Source organism: Herpailurus yagouaroundi, unplaced genomic scaffold (assembly GCF_014898765.1).
Source record: "Herpailurus yagouaroundi ecotype Mexico unplaced genomic scaffold, PumYag 29, whole genome shotgun sequence".
Lineage (NCBI taxonomy): Eukaryota > Metazoa > Chordata > Mammalia > Carnivora > Felidae > Herpailurus > Herpailurus yagouaroundi.
The window spans coordinates 62,211,940-62,231,753 of NW_024412377.1; the positions used below are offsets into that span (position 1 = coordinate 62,211,940).

At 51.8% G+C, this 19,814-nt stretch overlaps 1 protein-coding gene across 1 annotated transcript in view; it reads right to left on the bottom strand.

Moving 5' to 3' along the window:
* The window catches only part of STK10 (serine/threonine kinase 10), a 117,445-nt gene that overhangs the window by 24,178 nt on the left and 73,453 nt on the right, over positions 1–19,814 (bottom strand). Inside the window, exons 5-11 of the mRNA XM_040444982.1 lie at positions 19,069–19,141; positions 17,609–17,803; positions 16,946–17,027; positions 9,516–9,650; positions 6,918–7,463; positions 4,474–4,604; positions 86–209 (exon numbers count right to left, since the gene is read on the bottom strand). Coding sequence (XP_040300916.1) covers positions 86–209; positions 4,474–4,604; positions 6,918–7,463; positions 9,516–9,650; positions 16,946–17,027; positions 17,609–17,803; positions 19,069–19,141 — 1,286 coding nt within the window. The remainder of the gene's footprint in view (positions 1–85; positions 210–4,473; positions 4,605–6,917; positions 7,464–9,515; positions 9,651–16,945; positions 17,028–17,608; positions 17,804–19,068; positions 19,142–19,814) is intronic.

The window sequence follows — 19,814 nt, forward strand, 5'->3', positions numbered from 1 at the left end:
ACCAAAGGAACCGGTCTCTCTCCTGCCCCTAAAGAAAACATGGAGGCAAGAAGCCCTCCAGGGACCCATCTGTCCTCACACTCACGTTGATTTCTTGTTCAAAACGCTTATGCATCTGCTCCAGCTGCAGCTCATGCTTGCTGCTCAGCTGGGTCTGGTTCCGGTGTTCTTCTTTCTGGAGCAGCCGAAGCTCTCGGAGCTCCTGGCGCCTGAAGGGTTAAAGGATGCGGACATGTCAGTCAGAAAGTGGCCCGCCTCAGAGGGCACATAATTCATAGCCAGAGACACTGAAGGCTGGAGTGTGGAACGGCATCACAGAAGTCTGGGGGCAGAGGCAGGACTAGAACTCAGGCTTAATTTGACATTTATTGACAGAACATTAATAATCTTAACGTATAAAGAGTCCTTACAAATCAATAAGAAAAACAGGAGCAGCCTACTTTTAAAAAGGCACACAAGGGGCGCCTGGGTGGCTCAATCGGTTGAACACCCAACTTTGGCTCGGGTCATGATCTCGTGGTTCGTGGGTTTGAGCCCTGTGTCAGGCTCTGTGCTGACAGCTCAGAGCCTGGAGCCTGTTTGGATTCTGGTCTCCTCTCTCTCTCTCTTTCTCTGTCCCTCCCCCTGCCCTCCCCTCTCAAAAATGGATAGACATTTAAAAAAATGTTTTTTAATTTAAAAAGGGACACAAAACATAAGTAGACATGAACCAAAAAACAAAAACAAAAAAATTTAAATTTACCTAATATGGATATGAAATGCAAATTAAAAATTCTGTTTTCATTAAAAAGGCTAGACTATAGGGGAAGTTGATACTTTCATAACCTGCTCATAAGTATAAATTGGTACATTTCTGGCAGACAGTTTGGTAATAAGTTCATGCCTTTTAACATAGTATTTCCATTTCTAGATATTAATTCTGAAGAAATATAGATGCACAGCACAACGGAATAAGGATATCCATAACAAAATTATTTAGAATAGCACAAAATTTGAAATGACTTAAATGTCCATTATCTATGTCTAATTAAATAAATCAAAATGTATGCATCTGGTATCCACATGATGTTAATTTTGTATACACAACCATGAAAAAAAATCAAATTTTACATAAAATAGTAACACAGATAGGGGAACTGGTTGCTGGCAGAAAAGGGAGGGAGATTTTTCACAGTTTACCCTCTCCTTTTTTGTTGTTTTTTTGAATTTTGAACCATGATATTATATTACCTATTCAAAACATAATAAAAACCTGACCTAAACCACATAATAGACCTTAATTTTATATCACATTATTGGTGATGTGTACATGTGTTTATTCACAGAAAAAAATAATTGCAGGATAAACTTCAAAGAGTTAATTGTGTTTCTGGACAAATCCATTAAAGACTGGTATATATCATTTATGTCATCAGAAAAGAAAATGATGGGGCTCCTGAGTGGCTCAGTTATGTTAAGCTTCTGACTTCGGCTCAGGTCATGATCTCACAGTTCGTGGGTTCGAGCCCTGCGTCAGGCTCTGTGCTGACAGCTCAGAGCCTGGATCCTGCTTTAGAGTCTGTGTCTCCCTCTGTCTCTGCCCTCTCCCACTTGTGGTCTGTCTCTCTCTCAAAAATAAATAAACATTTAAAAAATAATAAAAGAAAAAAGAAAAGAAAATGATGCAGAAGGAACTTGGACCTCCTGACTATGCATCAGGACTCGCTGGTGGCCCCTCAGGAGGGACCTTGTTTGAATCGTAGCTCTGCTGACTTTCTGCTGGGCGCCTTCAGTCAGTCACTCAAACTCTAGGCCCCTGTTCCGTCATCTGTAAAATGTGCAGATGTCTACCGCAGATAATGCCAACATGGTAACTAAGAGGTAAAACGTGCTAAGTTTGTTACTAACAAACTAAGTGGGAGCTGCTGGAGTGAGCATGAGAAAGAAGAGGCAAAATAGCCACATAAGGAAGCTTCCATCCGAGCCTCTGCTCTTGGGGCAGTGATAGGGTTGAGAGTGTTAATGAAGAAATAGAAATCCTGACTCCAGAGAAACTGACTCAGAGAACACCTGACCAAAGAGCAAAGGCATACAAAAGAAGGTGGGCAGCCAGGTTCTAACATTACCTCCCTGCCCCACCTGAGTTCTCACAAGGGAAGGCAGGACAAGAGACAGGCTGATTCTTAAGGCGGGCATTGGCACTGGCAATCTTAGGGAAAAACAGGAAAAACTCTGACCTAGAAGCCTCAACCTGGGAGAGTGAATACCTGATCACATGGTTCAAAAGCCTGTGTGTGACCCAATCCCCTGGAAATCCTCGAATCCAGGTATTACAGGGACAAGGGGGGAGGGGAAGGAGGCGGGGACTGCCAGCCAGGAAACAATGAGAGCCTTCCGCACCCCTGCAGAGCAAGGCTGGGGGTGGGGGGGGTTGGTATTCGATATTCGGAACACTCAGCCCTCTGGACCATGACAGGCAAATAAGAAAAGCTTCTCAACCTCTGCGAAGTCTCACCTTTCAAACCTGAGCAGCACACAGCCGGCCAGGGCCAGAGGGCATCCATTCTAGATGGGGTATGGTGGATCTAGAATGTCAACCCAGAAGCCCAAACCGGAGATGATAGAAAGGAAACTCAGCCAGTGAGGTCTGACACTTAGGAGACAGGTTGCCTCCCAGGTGACTGTGAAAATGGAAGGTGGTGTCATCCTCCAAAAGCAACCATCCTCCCACCCCCTGCCTGAGCTTCCCCAGCCCACATGATGAGGACGACTGTGTGTGTGTGTGTGTGTGTGTGTGTGTGTGTGTGTGTGTGTGTGTATACACGTGTATGTGTATTCGTGCAGAAACACCACTAATGAAAAGGCAGCATTTCATCTCTGTGGTCCCTAGAGGGGGAAGTACCCCAGAGTGTCCAAAACCGCTTCCATTTGGCTTTGGAATGCTTATGCTTTTTATAAGTATCAATGTGTCTGACATTCTAGAAATGTTCTCCAAACTAATCATGAATTTACCCTGCAAAGGCCTGGCCCCAAGGGAGCTCCAGGGGGAGCTAAGCCTCTCCCTGGCAGCCCCAGGAAGCTTCCAGTCCAGTGGAAGCCTGGTAGAATCTTCACATGGGTCTAGTTAGAATCTCAGCTCTACCTTCGCACCTGAGTGAACCGGGGCAAGTACTTACCTGCCAAAAAACACTGTTTTGTCATTTACAAAATGGGGGGAATAGGGTCTCCCCATGGAAGGCTGTTAGGGGGCCTGAGCACCTCCAAAGTGCAGAAATGGTTCACAGCAGACAGCTGTGCTTCACACTCTCCCCGCCTCACCAGTCTCAGTGCTGTTGCCTCCAAAATGCATGTTGAACTGACCACTTCTTCCTTCTTCTTGGTCACTGCCCCAGCCCAAGCCTACAACCCAACTGTCCTGGACGGGGTCTCCCTGTCACCCTAAGTCCACCTTGCCCCTCTACAGCCCACACTCATACAGCAGCCAGAGCCATCTTTCAAAAGGGACATGAGAGCCAGTCACTCTCCAGCTGTTTCATTCTGGCTGTGCCTGGGGCAGAATCAACACTCCTCCACCCTGGCCCACAGGCCCACGTGACCTCTGCCCTCACATTCCACACTCCAGCCCTATCGTCTCAGCTCCCTAAATAAGCCCAGCAGTCACTGCTTGGGCCTTAGCCTCGCAGGCCCCTCTGTGCTCCCCCAGCCACTCCACTCAAGTTGTTTCCCACACACAGAGAAGCCTCCGCCAGCCCAGGGCTTGCTGTCCTATCACCCACTACTTCCCTCACGGCGTGTACCACTACTGCGGATTATCTTGTGTATCCTGTGTTGGCCCATTCAGTCCAAGTTCTACAATGGCAACAGCCTCAGCTATCTGGGTCACCACCATATACCCCACCCTGGTGGGTGGGTAACTACATGGGTAGGTGGACTGATGGATGGGTGGGTAGATGAGTGGAGGGATGGGTAAATGAGTAGATGGATGGGTAGATGGGTATATGGATGGGCAGGTGGGTAGATGGATGGAAAGGTGGGTGGGTAGGTGGGTGACTAGATGGGTAAGTGAGTGGATGAATGGGTAGGTGAGCAGATGGATGGATGGGTAGGTGGATGCGTGGGTGGGAGGATGGATGGATGGTGGGCAGATGAGTGGGTGGATAGATATAGGTAGATGGATGGGTAAGTGGATGGGTAGGTGGTGGATGGTGGGTAGGTAAGTGGTGGATGGATATGTGTGGGTGAGTGGATGGGTGGTGGGTAGATGAGTGGGTGAACAGGTAAATGTATGGGCAGGCGAGTGAATGAATGGATAGGTGGGTGGGCAGATGGATGGTTGAGTGGATTGGGAAGTACAGGAGCAAAACCAGTTTCCTTTTATGTCCCGATCCCTTACTTCAGAGCTGTACATAGCTCCCTAACCAAAGGAACCTACACCCTTCCCTCTCACCACACCCCCACTCTGTTACAGCCATCACTGGCCCTTCCCAGGCTTGCCTGAGAAATCGCATCTCCTCATCCTTCTTCTCATCCTCGCTGATGATCTTGGAGGTGGTGATGCTCACCTCTACGCCATCCACCACAAACTTGCGTGTCCTCTTGAGGGTTTTGTTGTGCAGCCTTGAGTCCTGGGCAGGGTAAAACCATTAGGTAAAGCTCAGGATCAGCTAGGAATCTGTGGGTGACACAGGAGTGTGGCGCAGAGCCTTCTTGGCCCCACAGCCTCGACGTCCAGATAGGCCATAGCTGTCCATCATCCCCCTTTTGCCTCAAGCTTCTCAACTTGGGGTCCTGAGTGTCTGGGCTTACCACCCCCCACCCCGATCCCCCTGATCTTGGCCTTCAGATACTACTTGCTGGCCCCACACCTGGCTGCCAGCACACTCACATACAGGACATGGCACCAGAATGGTCAGGGTTCCAATCTTCCCTCTACCACCTACTGGCTCTGTGACTCTGAACAAGTCCCTTGTCCTGTCCAAGCCTCAGAACAGCAGTACTTGCCTCGCCCAAGATGGTTACAAAGGTACAGTGAGAGAATGCGTGGGGGACACAGCACAGAGCCCAGCTCATGGTAATTGTGCAGTACGTTGGTATTTATAGCTCACAGTTATTACCGTAGACCACAATCTTTCACCCAAAGTGCCAAAATCCAAACAGCCTGGCAAACTGAAGTTCATAACTGTTTTGGAAGCCAAACCTGAGCTGACCTGAACTCCACAGGGGGCCACGCCCATCCGAGCCATGAAATTATTCATGACCTTTTCCTGTGAATAACCACACATTTCAGACGCAAGCACTCACAAAATGCTGCTGGGACTCCTGGAGGTGTCCTGATTCAACTGAGAGCCCGTAGGCCTGGAGCTGGAGTCATCATGGCATCTCCCCCTCTGACCTCCACTGGCTTCCAAGGGCCTTCTAGCCAGAAAAAGGAGGGCAGGCCAGGGTGGCACCCTGCCATAGGTCTCTGCACCCTCAAAGCGTGCGCTGAACCCCCACTTCTGCTCAGCCAGGACCAGCGGACGGTCCTTACCCCCTGAGGGCTCGGCTGCCCCCACCCCCACCCCAAGGCTTCCACCTGTTCCCATCAGCCACACCTGACTCTCATCTTCCTACAGTCACATGTCCTAGGGCCCAACCAAGACTAGCGTTGAGAAATGGGGAGCGGCTGGGAAGAAAGGTGGTCTGGGGCTGCAGCCCTCACCCTGAAAACCTGATCACAGGGCCTCCTGCCCCCGAGGTAACAAGCCCTTCATCTCACCAAGGTGTGCTGATGCAGCCCATGGACAGCCGCGTTCCCCGACTCACTGCCAGTCAGCCAGCAAAGGAATATTCTCAACACCCTTGAGAACAGGCAGGGGAGACCCTGCTCTGGCCTTTTTTTTTTTAATTACCTTTTTTGTTGTTGTTTTTTCTTAGTGTTTGTTTTTTGGTTTTTGGTTTGTTTTTTTTTTAACTAGAGAAGAGACAGCACATCTGTCTGAAGGAAGATGATGGGCCCTGATGCTATGTGTGTAGAAGAGCCGTGTATGTCTGTGCCTGTCCTGGTGACGTGTTAGAACCATGCTATCTTTCTGGTCCTGAGGCTAACTTTTGGGCTGGCCAGCTGCTTTTCCTTCTTCCACTTCCTTTCATTTAGCAAATATTTTTGAGTCTCTACTGTGTGGTTTCCACCAAGTAAACAATGGGAGAAAAAAACCAAATGATACAGTATCTTCCCTGAAATCAGCCTTGCTTGGGGGAGATCCTCAGTGTGGCCTAGTCAAGTGGCCAACAGTGAGTTCAAGAACACCCTGACATGTATCAGAGCAGGCAGGGGAGGGGTCAGCTCACCCTGGGGAGGTGGCCAGCCTTGCACTGGGAAAGCAGAACGGCATGTGGGGTTCAGAGCACAAAGTCCATGGGTCTCACCAGCCCTCCACTTCCCACCTAAGCATCCGTTTGCTCATCTGTACACTGAGAAATGGAACCTCCGTTTTCTTTAAAGCGCTTCACGGTGTTGGCCTCCATGCTGAGGCCTTAAGCACAGTGGCTGCTGCCATTCACGATGTTACCCACGTCCAGAAAGGCCACTGACCCCACAGAGCACCTTGAGCCCACTCCCAATAACCAAATCTCCCAGTCAGCAGCTGCACCACACGGCGGACCCCAAAATAAGAGAACTTCATTCCTAGACTTCTCTCCCGAATTTCACCCGGGCCTTTAACCGAACCCAACTGAAATGGCTACACAAATCAAACCAACCGCCTGGCATGACTAAATCCCAGACTGAACCCAGATATTCTGGAGATTAAACTATGAGCTGGAGCTCAAAGATCTTTCAAGAAAAGCCATCGTCACGAACCACTTAAGATGGAAGGCAGCCACCAGCTAAACGCTTTCAAAAACCAAGCCCGGGCAGCAGCACAGCCCGCAGACTGCGGTACAAGAGGTGGCATTACCTTGACGGACAGAGAGCCTGTTTCTCTGTTTAGGGACAGGTCGGCTGAGAGGGAGGTGCTGTAGTCCACGCTCTGGTTGGTGGACAGGCTGCCACAGTCCGAGTCCCTCTTGGAAGGGCCCGGAGCTACCTGGGTGGGGAGCTCCAGGCTGCCGTTGGCCAGCTTCTCGGCAACCAAGGTCTCCAGGGCGCTGCTGTTGGGACGGCTCTGGATGGCTTTTTGGGACCTGTTGGCTGCTGGACTGAGGTCCCCGCCCTGGTCAGCAACTTGCTTCTCCCCGGAAACCTGAATTCTGGCATCCATGGACACTGGCCGGGACTTCCGGAGAGGTGCTGGCACTGCCAGGCCATTCTCGTCTCCAGGAGCCACGTCCGGGGGGCTGGCGCTTTGGGGGGATCTGTCCCCAGAGGGCTGGCTGGCCCCATTCACGTTGTCCTGGGGCTGGCTGGGCGGCAGTGAGGTGAAAGATGATTCTTTGAGAAGCTTGTCGGTATTGAGACTCAGCTGACTCACCTCAGAAGAGTCTCGAGTATGGTTCCCCAGAGGCTAGGGAAGAAAAAAAAAAACAAGTCAAGGCCATGCGATGGCATGTCCCAGGCTGGAGTCCAAGATGCAGTAGGGCTGGAGAGGCAGACACCCACGAGGTCAAGTAGGCCAGGACCCAGGAAGCAGAGGAGGTATCCCTCTCCAGTGAGCCACAGTCCTCACCACTCCCTACCGGCCAACCAACAATAAAATTACTACTTATTGTGTTAGTTTGGTGCCCGCTTCTCCTCCTAGGACTGGAGGCAACTGTGGCCAGCTGGACAGCTGATGCCCTGTCTAAAGGTGCCAGTGGCTACTCTGCTGCAGCTAATTGTGACAATATAAGGAAAAATGGCTCCCCTGTGGACAGACCTTCCAACTGTTTTAAAACAAGCTGGAATCCGGATTTTTACCTGACACCTTCTGACTTTCCGACGGCAACTAATTCCAGTTTTTTGTTTCTTTAGCTGCGTAAAAACTAAACCCAAACTATCCAGGGGCTGGACTCAGCCTATCGGCCACTGAGTTTTTAAAGTTTTGTTTTGTTTTTTCTTTAGAGCTTTTTCTTTGGGGAGAGGGGTGGAAAGTACTGGAAATGTTGCTATTGTGAAATACAACACCCAGTTCTGTGAATAAAACATAAATGTCTGATGAATGAACAAAGTGAGCACCCACTTAGCCGCCTTCCACATCAGGAATGGAACACTGCCCACCAGAGAGACCCCCCTTCCATGTCTGTCCCTCCCCTTAACATAATAGTTGTCCTGACATTGATCTCTAAGTGTTACAAGTGAGTTTGTTGGGTTTTAGATATTAATGGAATCACACCATTAGCCCTCCCTTGGATCCCACTGGCCGCTGGTTTTTAACGTTGGATATGGAAGCTTCCAGAAGCAACTCTAATCCACCTCCTATTCAACACCCCTAGGGTGATGGTTCAGAAATTCAGATCTGATCATATCATCCCCACACCAATGTCCTTGCCTGAAAACCTCATTAGCCCCACCGCCCTCATGACAAGGAGCAGCCTCCTACCTGCAGAGAACCCACCAGCGTAACTGCTTGCTGCTTCCCTCCCCAACCTCGCTGCCTGCTGCCACCTCCTGGAGCCAGGCCCCAGACCCACCACCTCCCTCTCCCACCATGGTTCTCCTACACCTGGCTGTGCCTCCTATCAGCTCAACCAGCCACTTCATTGCTCGGATCTGTCTTCCTATCTATTAAATGGAGCCCTGGTCCTCCTATCAGAGTTGCAGAGTGCCCAGCACGCAGCAAGGGCTCAGTAAAAGGCTGTGGCTACTGTGCTGGTTCTGCTCGTCCTCCTCGGTCTTCCCTTCTTCACCCTAGTAAGGATTCACACCAGCCTCTGGCTCCTCCCAGGATCCCGTTAACCTCCAGACAGCACCGTACTGCCCATTCCCTCTAGACAAGGCCAGCCCCTGCCTCACTCGGTCCACAACACCACCTGCACCTCAAGTTTCCCTCTTGGAAGAGGCCCTTCCCAAACAGCTTAGACCAGGGTTGTAAGCGGCAGCTCAGGACTGAATCCAGCCCACGGACATGTTTTGCTTGGCTCGGATGTTTTTAAAATTTTAAATTAGCTTTAATTTAAACTTAAATTCAGCCAAGTGCTGAAGCTGCAGATGGGTTGCAAATGTGCCAAGACATGGGTCCCCTGGGCACGTGAGAAGCCAAACAGGGTCTGTCTGGGGTACCCGGAGCCCCTCGGCTTGTTGCCTCCGGTCACGTGCAGCCTTTATCTGCATTTACCCCACAGTGTGCTAAAACATTTTCATTTTGTATGTGAGCCACAACAGGAAAAAGGCTGGGAAGTAATGACTCAGCTACCAACTTTTGAAAATTGGAAGGTCCCAAGTGAAAATCCAGATTACTGCTCTTTCCTAAAAACTTACAGAATCTGGCCAATACACTCTGCTGCCTCACCCCAGCCCGTGAGCCGACTCACGTAACCTGCGATACGGGAGCCTGTAGCCTCTAAGCCGTGGGAGAACAGGAATCCTTCCTGCACCCCAGCTCCCATCCTTCCCCAGCGCCCGTTCTTCCAGGCCTTACAGACGCGGCATCAATGGAGTCCTCCTCTTCCCCCTCCTCGCGGCCATCTTCGATCTCCTCCATCACTTCGGCCTTGGCCTCAGCCACCAGCTCCCGCAGAGCCTTGTTACTGGTGACACTGCTGACGAAGGGATGCTGAGGGGGTAAGACACACCTGGATTAGAACTACTTTGGGCTGGAGGGTACAGGAGGAGGAGGCAGAGGCGGAGGGGAGACGATCTCCCAGGCAGAGAAGGCCAACGGCATGTCTGAGAGAAATGTGAACATACACTTGGTACAGGCGGGCCAGGGGCAGCTCACAAAGTCCTGTGGGTAGTGGGAGAGTGGCTCTGCCACTCACCGGCTATGTGACACTGGGAAAGTCACTTTCCCTCCCTGAGTTACAGGCTCATCTCCAAAGTGGAGATAATAATGCCAAACCTACAGGGAGGTCGTAAGGATCAAACGAGATAATGTACAAGGAAATGTTTTAGCCCAAACAGGCGCCCCATGTATTTGCAAATTCTTAAGGCAAAGCTGTATATGTTCTATTCCTAGGCATTTACAGAAACACTGCATCTTTAAAAAAGGAAGGCTCTGGGCCCCTGGGTGGATCAGTCAGTTAAGTATCTGACTCTTGGTTTTGGCTCAGGTGATGATCTTATGGTTTGCAAATTCAAGCCCTGTGTCAGTGCAGAGCCTGCTTGAGATTCTCTCTCTCTCTCCCCCTGTCTCTTTCTGCCCCCTCTCTCTGGCTCACTCGAAGGAAGGAAGGAAGGAAGGAAGGAAGGAAGGAAGGAAGGAAGGAATAGAGAGAGAGAAAGAGAGAGAGGAAGGAAGGAGAGGGAAGGAGGGAAGGAGGGAAGGAGGGAAGGAGGGAAGGAGGGAAGGAGGGAAGGAAGGAAGGAAGGAAGGAAAGAAGGAGAAAGAAAGAAGGTTCTTTCACACACCTTGCAAAACACCAAAGTTTTCAAGGCCTCAGCAGATGTTACATCAGCACAAGCATCTCCCCGGTAGAAATCTGTCCTTGGGCACCCAACCCCCAGCACCAGGAGTGTGTATGGCGGGCGGGGCGGGGGGGGGGGGGGACAGTCATTAAATTGGAGTTTGCTCATTTGAAATGTAGAGGAAGGCTCTGATGACATCTGCCACCTTTACGGTCAGAAAATTTATCAGTGGAGGAACAGTGTCAACGAGATTGCAGGGAAGTATGTAAATGACGAAGAATAAATTTTCTAGCACCCGGTAAACACATTCACAACTGATAGGTCCATTGCAAATCATTTTTATCTGCTTGTTCGTTTACAACAGTTCATTTGTGGAGGCTCACGAGGCACCACCCCATTCCACTTGGTCACCTAACTCTGCACATGTGAAAAGCACCAAACCTCACTCCTTTTAAAGAGCCCTACACCAGCCGGGCTTTCTCTAGTCCAAACTAGTAAAGATTTTAAGTATTTCATCTCTTTCCTTTCTCTCCCATGCTCCCATTGACTATCTGATTCCTGCCACAGCCACATGCTGTGCCACGTGCTGAGATCTGAGATAAGGCTCAACAACAGGATAGGCAAGGTCCTTGCCCCTACGGGCTTGCCAAAGCTGAGGGGGAGAGACAACAGACGCGTGGCCAACCCACAAACAGGATCACGTCAGATCAGGTAATGGGACAGCAAGAGGCTGGAACCGCGTGGGCCTGGGCTGGGCGGTGGAGGCTACTTAGTCTGCGGTCAGCGGGGCCTCCAAGAGGAGGTGATATTTGAGCTGAGACCTGAGGGAGGTGAAGGGGCTGGCCAAGGAAAGATCTGGGCACGGAGAATTCCAGGCAGGGGGAGCAGCCAGAGCGCGAGGGCCCTGGGGCAGGACTGAGCTTGTGTGCTGGAGGCACGGCTAGAAGTCCGAGGAGGCAGGGCTTTGGGGAGAGGAGAGAGGAGGGGCCGGAGGAGGAAGGGCAGGGTGGTGTATGCAGGGTCCCCCCAGCCGTAGTGAGAAACTGAGACTTTCTTCTCGGAAGCTGCTGGAGGGCGCAGCAGAGCAGTGGTATTAACACTCACCCCTTAAAGGGAGCAGTCTGGCTGCTGTGTGGTTCCAAAAGGTCTTGAGTGTGGTTCCAAAAGGGCTTACTAATCATGCAAGGCAGGAGAGTGTAGTGGTTAGAGTACTGGCTTTACATTCTGCAGCCAGGGTGCCTGGGATGAAATCCTGCTTCCACCACTACCTTGGGCAAGTCGCTTAACCTCTCTAAGCCTCAGCGTGCTCATCTGTATACTGGGAATAACAGTATGGTTGTGCGAAGCATTACAGGAAGTGCTCCAAGTATGGCAGCTATATATATCCACATCGTTGTTATCGCCTCCAACACCATTTGCCGCCACCATCGCTGCCACTGTCACCACCACGACCACCGTCACCACCAGCAGCAGCATAGCTGGAGAAGCCTTCATGGCTCAGTTTGCACCCCCAGCCAACCCTATTCCCTCCTGCATCCCCAGAGGGCACAGCTTTTGGGACGGAGGGTGAGAATCAGTTCCCAAAGGTTCCCGAGCCTCACACTGCACAACCTCACACATGAATTTGAGCAGGAAGCCACAGGACACTTCCCTGCAGTTGCTGAAGCAGATGTGGCAGAGGCAAAGAATGCAGGCACAGGCTTCTGGAAATACCAGGTTTTCATCAAGGCACACTACATACTGACCAAATCAGTGGCTTTTCAGCATGGCCAGGAGTCTTTCTTGAGGCAGGACAATCTGCCCCACTGCCTCCCACGAGCACCCCAGGGTCCTTAGGAAGCAGAGGCAGAAGCCATGGGGAAGAAAGCCCTCTGACAGAGGTGCGGGTGAGCTGGGCAGTTGCCCTGGATGCCAACCCCGGAACCCCCAGGCAAGTGGGGCTGACAGGGCAGACCCTCCAGTGGCTGATTAGGCCCAGAACACTGCTGTGTAAACAGCCCTGGCAGAGAAAAAGCAGAGACAACCTCCCGCACTGCCTCAGCTCGACTACCTCCAGGATGTGTCTAAAAAGGACAACACCCAAACCCAAACTGTCAAGGCCCAGCAGAGAGACAGAAGCCCTGCAAGGAGGGCTGGGGCCTTCCCAGGCGGGAAGCACGGTGTGTGCCAGCATGGGGACAGGCCAGTCCGGGTACACGGGTCACCGGAAAGGTGCTCAGGCACCCCTGCAGGAGGCCCACATCGGAGGGGAGCTCGGCCGTCTACTCCTTGGGGAAGAGGCACAGCTGTTCAGTGGCATTTCTGCAGGGTGCCCCACGATGCCACACAGCTGGCCAACCGGCACCTTCCCCCCTGGCCAGGAGCCTTTCTGCCACCTACACAGACATTCTTTCCAAGAGCAGGAGCCTAGCTTTCCTCTGTGTACTGAGAAAGCACCTGCCAGGGGTCCTACACGCTGAGGCTGGCTTTAGACAACACCAGATACCCCTTTCCAGGTTTCAGTTGTCAGCATCTGTTCAATTCACCCCCGGCTAACCTTTTCTCTCATTCTTGTTCTCTTTGTTCCTTCTTTCTCTCCTTTGTTCATTCGGAGAGGAGGCTTACCAGAGTGGTCAAGAGAACAGGCTTTGGAAGGAGACAACCAGGATCGATATCCCAGCTCTGTCTTTTATAAGCTGTGTGACTTTGTGCCGGCTAACCTAACCTCTCTGTGCTTCAGTTTTATCATCTGTTTGATGGAAATCTGAACAGTTCCTACTTCATAGGGTTGTCACAAGGATTAAATTGGTTAACATTTGCTAAACATTTAGAATAGTACCTGGCGTGGACAAAGGGTTACACAACAGTTTGTTAAGTAAAAATAAGTAACTATACTTAATGAATACTTGCTGAGGGCCCTCCATATATCAGACACTGTCCTGGATGCTTGGGACAGACCAGTGAACAAAACAGACTGCTGTCCTCCGAGAGCTGACATGCTGGTCAGGGAGATTAACAATACACTTAATAAACAAGTAAGCCGTGGAAAAAAATCAACAGTAGGGCGAGGGAAAGGAGAATTAGGAATATGTGGGGGGTGGGGTGGCAGGTTTGCAGTTTGAAATAGGAAAGTTGGTGGAAGCCTCACTGAGAAGCCAGCATCTGAGACAATACCTTAAAAAGGAGAGTCATCCCTGGAAGTGTCAGGAAAACACATAACAGGCAGTGTGAAGAGCTGTGCAAAGGCCCTGAGGTAGTTGTATGCCTGGAGTGTCTGAAATACAGCAAGAAGGCCAGAGAGGCTGGCAGTGAGTGAGGGGGCCAGAAGAAGGCAGAAGGTCTAAGGGGTCAAGATGGGGTGGGTAGATCATGCAGGTCCCTGCAGGACACTGAGACTCTGGGTGATAGCCTGAGCGAGAGGGGAGCCAACGAGGGAGGGACGGGAGGTTTCCCTCTGGCTGCTGCGCTGAGAACAGACTGAAGGAGGGCAGAGAGACCGGTGAAGAAGCAATCATCCAAGCGAGAGACACTGATGGCAGCTCAGACCCGTGGCTGCAATGGAAGACGTGAGAAGTGATCGGATTCTGGACATGTTTTGAAGGCAGGGACCACAGGACTTCCTGACCAAACGGACATGGAGCATGCAAGAAAGAAAGGTACGGTCTGGGGCCTGACGGCTGAGGGGATGGGTTGCCACGGACTGAGACAGGACGGCCACCAGTGGAAGCGGAGGGCACGCGGGTGTGGATGTCCGCGTGGCGGTGGAGCGTAAACAGCTGGGCGCAGGCGTGGGGCAGGTGGGGCTGCGTGGGCTACAGGGGAAAACATGGCCATCGCTGTAACTGGGGTGGGACCCTCGAGGTGAGTGGAGGCGGGGGACGAGGCCCTGATGCGCTTCCATGGTGAGCAGTCACAGGGAAGAGGAGCCGGTGAAGGGCATGAAGGAGGAGTGACGGGCGAGAAGGTGTGAGGACCCGGAAGCCAAGCGCTGGCAGGGGTGAGGATGAGCATCGGCTGTGGCCACGGCGGCCGGGTCCCCAGGGGCGAGCACTGAGGCCCGAGTCCACCACCGCGTCCGACAACGTAAACGTCACTGATGCTGCTGACGAGAGCGACAACAAACTCAACGAGTATACACTGAGCACCTGATGTGCCGGCCACGATGCTAAAAACAGTACGTAAAGAATCTCATTCACTCACACAATTCCATTAAGTGAGCGCTATCCACATCTCACAGACGAGGAAACTGAGGCACAGAGCGAGCGCCACTCACGTGCTGGGTGGTCAGAGCCTGGGTTACTAATCACCACGGGACACGGTCCCAAAGAATCTCTGTGCAAGGGAGCAAGTGAATCGGAAACCAACGTGAGCTCAAGGCAGAACAGGGGGTCGGAGTGGGGAGGCTGAGGGGCGGGGAGGAACCTCCCAGAAGCAGGCAGATACAAGGGGCATGAGCGGCTCTGCAGGAGGGGCACTGGGAAGCCGAGACCTGAGGTCTACCTGTCACTCAAAGCCGGGTGACCTCAGCAAGTCACGGTCTACCCTCCCACACCCAGAGATAAAGCGGCACGTGGAAAAGGCTGACGGCGGCCTAAGCCAGGTTTTATTGATCTCAAGGGATCTCTCCTTTCTTCTGCAACCCTTTCTGTCTCACGCTGAAGATCCCCTGGCAGGACATTTTTTCCAACTACGGAGTAAAAATTCCTGGCTCAGGCTGAGGTTTTAGGGCTGCCATGTGGGAACGGAGGACAGCTGGTCTCTTCTCCGTGGAATGTCCTGACTGTCCTAGAGGCCGGATGTTATCAGGCCAGGAGGCTCTGCTTACAGGAAACAATCGGCCCCAACGGCTACGCTCCCCCACCTCTGGCTTCTCCACCAACCAGCACACAATACCCAGAAAATGAGGCCTCAGGATACTCCAGAGATTGGAATTCAATGCATCACTCAGCAAGCTGGCCCTTAGCTAAGCACTTGACCGTATCTTCATACTTAACCCTCACAGCTACCTGGTTAAGGGGGACACTGCTATTATCCCATTTCAGAGCAAGAACAGGGTCACAGATAAGTGAAGCCAATTTCCTAGGGTCTTACCGCCAGTAAGTGGCAGAGCTGGGATTTGAACCCAGGACCTTACAACCACAGTCCACACACTTAATCGCTGTGCTGCACACCCCAGAGGGATGCGCCGTAGCCCAGCATGTCGACCGGGGGCCCAGTGTCTGGCAAACGGCAGGTACGCAGGGAGAGTGGCCGATTGTGAACAAAGCCTCGGTGCTTGGTGTGGCCTCTTGGTCCCTCCCCTCCAGTACACTTCAGAGGCTGGGTCACACACGCGGAAGAACCAGAGGGGACAGGGTGTGGAGAAGCAGCCCCTCCCCAGCACCCAGGCCACCGTCTCTCCATCTCCCATCAGCGTTGATGGCATGGGGACAGCAACTGGCCCACCTGAGGATGGCTGGGCAGGTGATATGTGCCACTGTCAAAACACAAGGCACTAGCCCAGGCAAAGAGCAGCTCCCAGCTGCCCCCAATATTTCGAAAAGCTTCTAGGAAACCACCGTCACCTTCCCCATGCTAAGGCCGGAGGTTCCTCACATGGCAGCCAGAGGGGCCCTTCTAAGTCAGACGCCGTCTCCCAGTCCAAATCCTCAGGGGCGCCCCACTGCACACAGGGTAAAGCTCAAGTCCTGGGCCCCGCGTGACCCTGTGCGACATGGCCCTTCGTGCAGAAAAGAGTGAGCGCGGCAGCCTGCCTGCCCCCCTTTGAAGGGCCTGCTTCCGCCACCGGCCCTTAGCAAGCCGCTGGAAACTTGGGTTTGGGGAGGGGTCCACCGTGAAGGGACAGGAGTGGCTCGCTCTGCCTAAACTGTTTGCACAGACGGTATGGTTCACGCTGAGCACCTGCCTTCCTTCTGGGGTCTGTGTCCTGCTGCAAAGCATCAGAGTAGTGAGCGCGCCGTGGCGGTACGGGTACCCTCTCGGCAAACCATCCAAACTTCAGGTGGACAGACCACACGCCTCTCTGATCTCTGCCCTCACCCCTGGCTCGGTGCCTTGGCCTCCTAGCCCTTCCCAGCCATGCTCACAGGCCAGGCCTTTGCCTCCACTCCCCAGGACCACTTACCTAGTCCCCTCCCCCACTCTGGGTGCCTGTTCACACAGAGCCCCTCCATGCCCTCCTTTTATCGGGGAGCAAACCCTCCCAGGCCCCCCTCTTCCTGAGCTGTTTTATTTTTCTCCCCCCCTTCATGTGCACCTACCCGCTGTCTGCGGCCTGTCTCCCCCAGTAGAACATAAGCTGTTTGAGGACAGGCTCTGTGGGAGCCTCCACATGACAGCCCTCCCAGGACAAGAGCAGGCACTCAGGAGGCGCCCAGCGAGAATTAGCTGATGAATAAATGCTTGCTCCTGTGGTCACCCGAGCTGAGGAGAAACACACCCAGCTTCCAGGCCATCTCCTGCCTCCAAAGCAAGGGCAGGGCAGAGGGGGCAGGCCGCCACCCCCGGGAGAGGGGCACCGCTTACCTCCAGAAGCTGCGCAGCATTGGGCCGGGTCTCTGGGTTCTTATCTAGGGCCACCTTCAGGAAGTCTCGGAACTCCACAGACCTGGGGGGGTGGGGGTAGGGGGCGCCCACCGGTGGCAGCAGTCAGCTCCAAGTAGGGCAGAAACTGAGAAAATTCTCCCCGTCGCACACTCTACTCTCCTGGGAGTTGTGTGCTTCCCAAACACAGCCCTCAAAGACAAAGGCGCCTTCATGAGCTAAAGCGGTGAAGGCTACGGGGTTTTCACGATGACCTTTTCATTGTGAACATCACTGTACAGACGGGATGTGGAAATCAGAGAGCAGGGACTTGCCCAAGGCCACACGGTAATACACAGAAGTGCAGGGACTTATTCCCGAGCCTCGGTTCCCAGCCCAGGGTCGTGCCATGTGGCTGCTGGGGCTCATTTAGGCACTTACTCCCACAGCGGGATCTGGCTTATGGGATCACCCAGTCTGCTTTGATGGACAATCCATGTCCAGAGCGCGTGGAGGGCCCGGGTAGCTCAGAAAGGCCCAGAGACCTCGAGGCCCCAACTGCTCCCCCACTCTGGGCACTCCACCCACCCAATCCCACCTGCCCTGTGACCCAGGGCTGCTGGCCATGCAACAAACACCCTCAGGCAGGCAGGCCTTGCTCCTTACCACTTAGAAGGCGTGAGCAGAGTGGGGGGATCCGACTTGGCAATCTTGAGCAGGACCCGCATGGGGTTGAGCTCATGGTGCGGGGGTTCGATCTGGGCCATCTCAATCAGAGTGATGCCCAGGGACCAGATGTCAGCTTTGTAGTCATACGGGGTGTCCTTCATGGTCTCACACATCACCACCTCGGGGGCCATCCTGAACCAACCAAGGGATAACACAGGGCTAAGAACCTGGCCTTCATAGGCCCTTCTCAGAGACTCGGGGTCAGGACCACCACAAGCCAGTGTCAGAGAGCTGGCAGCACTCCTGAATCACGATTTGCATTGCTGTCCATCCCACTGTCTTCCTTACGATGGTCTTCACTCAGTAAGATGCCTTCAAGGAGCTCCAACGCCATGTCCCGCTGCAGTTCCCGAAGCCTACCACAAGATGGCAGCAACAATCCAGAACACAGAGTCCTGGGGAAGGGGTGGGTAGAGGCAGAGGGGAAGGTGCCCAGAAAAAACTGGGGGCACAAGGTGGGGGGTGTGGAAAGAATACACCAGCACAGACAGAACGGATGGGAGATAACAGGAGAAAGAGGAATGAAGGGCAGAGAGAGAGAAAGAAAGGGTGAGTAATAAGCAAGCAAGAAAGGAGCCTAACTCCACAATGAGAAGTAATGCACATGAAAAACAGAAAGCAGTTAGGTGTGAAACTGAGAGAGGTTTTTTGTTTGGTTTGGTTTTTTTTATTTTGTTGCCTTTTTTTTTTTTTTTTTTTTTTTTTAAGTAATAGTTTGGGGAAAGAAGGAAACACAATGGCCTAGAGAAGCCCAGAGAAACTTCACAGGAGGGTAGGAATTGAACTTGTTCATCCTCACAGTCCCAGCCCAGGGCCTCACATTCAATCTGTACTTGTTGAATTAATTAAGAATTAAACCATTTTCAGGGCATCTGGGTGGCTCAGTCAGTTAAGCACCCCACTCTTGATTTCAACTAAGGTCATGATCTCACAGTTCATGGGTTCAAGCCCCACATCGAGCTTTGTGCTGACAGCACGCAGAGCCTGCTTGGAATTCTCTCTCTCCTCTCTCTCTGCCACTCCCCCCCTCACACATGCACTTTCTCTCTCTCTCAAAATAAATAAACTTAAAAAAAAAAAAAAAGAATTAAACCATTTTCTAGGGGTTCCCGTTGAGGTGTCCCTAATGGAGTATTTTCTATACGCATCATCGCATTTCATCCTCTCAACAACCTGTGAAGTAGGTGCTGTTCTATCCCTGATTTCATAGAGGAGGAAACGGAGGGACAAGGAAGCTAAGCAACTTGGCCAACGTCACAGCACTCGTGAGTGGTGGAGACCAGGCTCAGACCCAGCAGGCTGACTCAGGAGCCCTTGACGCGGCCAGAGGTCACCTTGGGGAGTCTGAGGTTGAGCCTTCAGTCTACCATTCCCTTTCCAGAAACTGCACAACTCACCAGTAAGGCGTTCCTATGAAGGAATCTCGTTTCTGCAGAGTTTTCAGATTCTTGGCAGACACACCAAAGTCAGCTGCAAGACAAAAATCAGATACAGTATTTGATGGACATTCCTCCACCCACAGTGCTGGGGTGTGAACTCAAGAGACAGACGTTCCAAGTCAATTAACAGATGCCATTTCCTATCTAGCAAATTTTTGATCATTAAAAATATATCTACTGCTGGAAGGATATATTGAGACATGCAATTTCCTTCTTGCTAATAACGGTATAAATTGAAGAGCCTTTCAGAAAAGTAGTGGGGCAATAAATTCCAAGAAACTTTAAAATATCTATACACTCTTCTGATGCAGTAATCCCAAACCTAGATATTTACCCTAATGAAATCTCAAATATAAAAAAATTATGCAGAACGATGTTCATCCAAGTGCTATTGTAATAGTGACAAATTAAAAAGAACCATAATTATTTAGCTTTCAGAGAGTGATTTTAGCCAGAAATAATTGTGCCTTGGTCAAAGCTCACTGGCTATGATACTGTCTCTGCACAAAGCTGAGGGAGTGACTTTAAAACTTCGATACTGTCTCTGCACAAAGCTGAGGGAGTGACTTTAAAACTTCTTATGTAAGAAATAAAGAAAATAAAACTTCTCATATACTATATTGTCTTCTCCAAAAAGGACTTATGATGGCATATCAAACACACACACACACACACACACACACACACACACACACACACACACA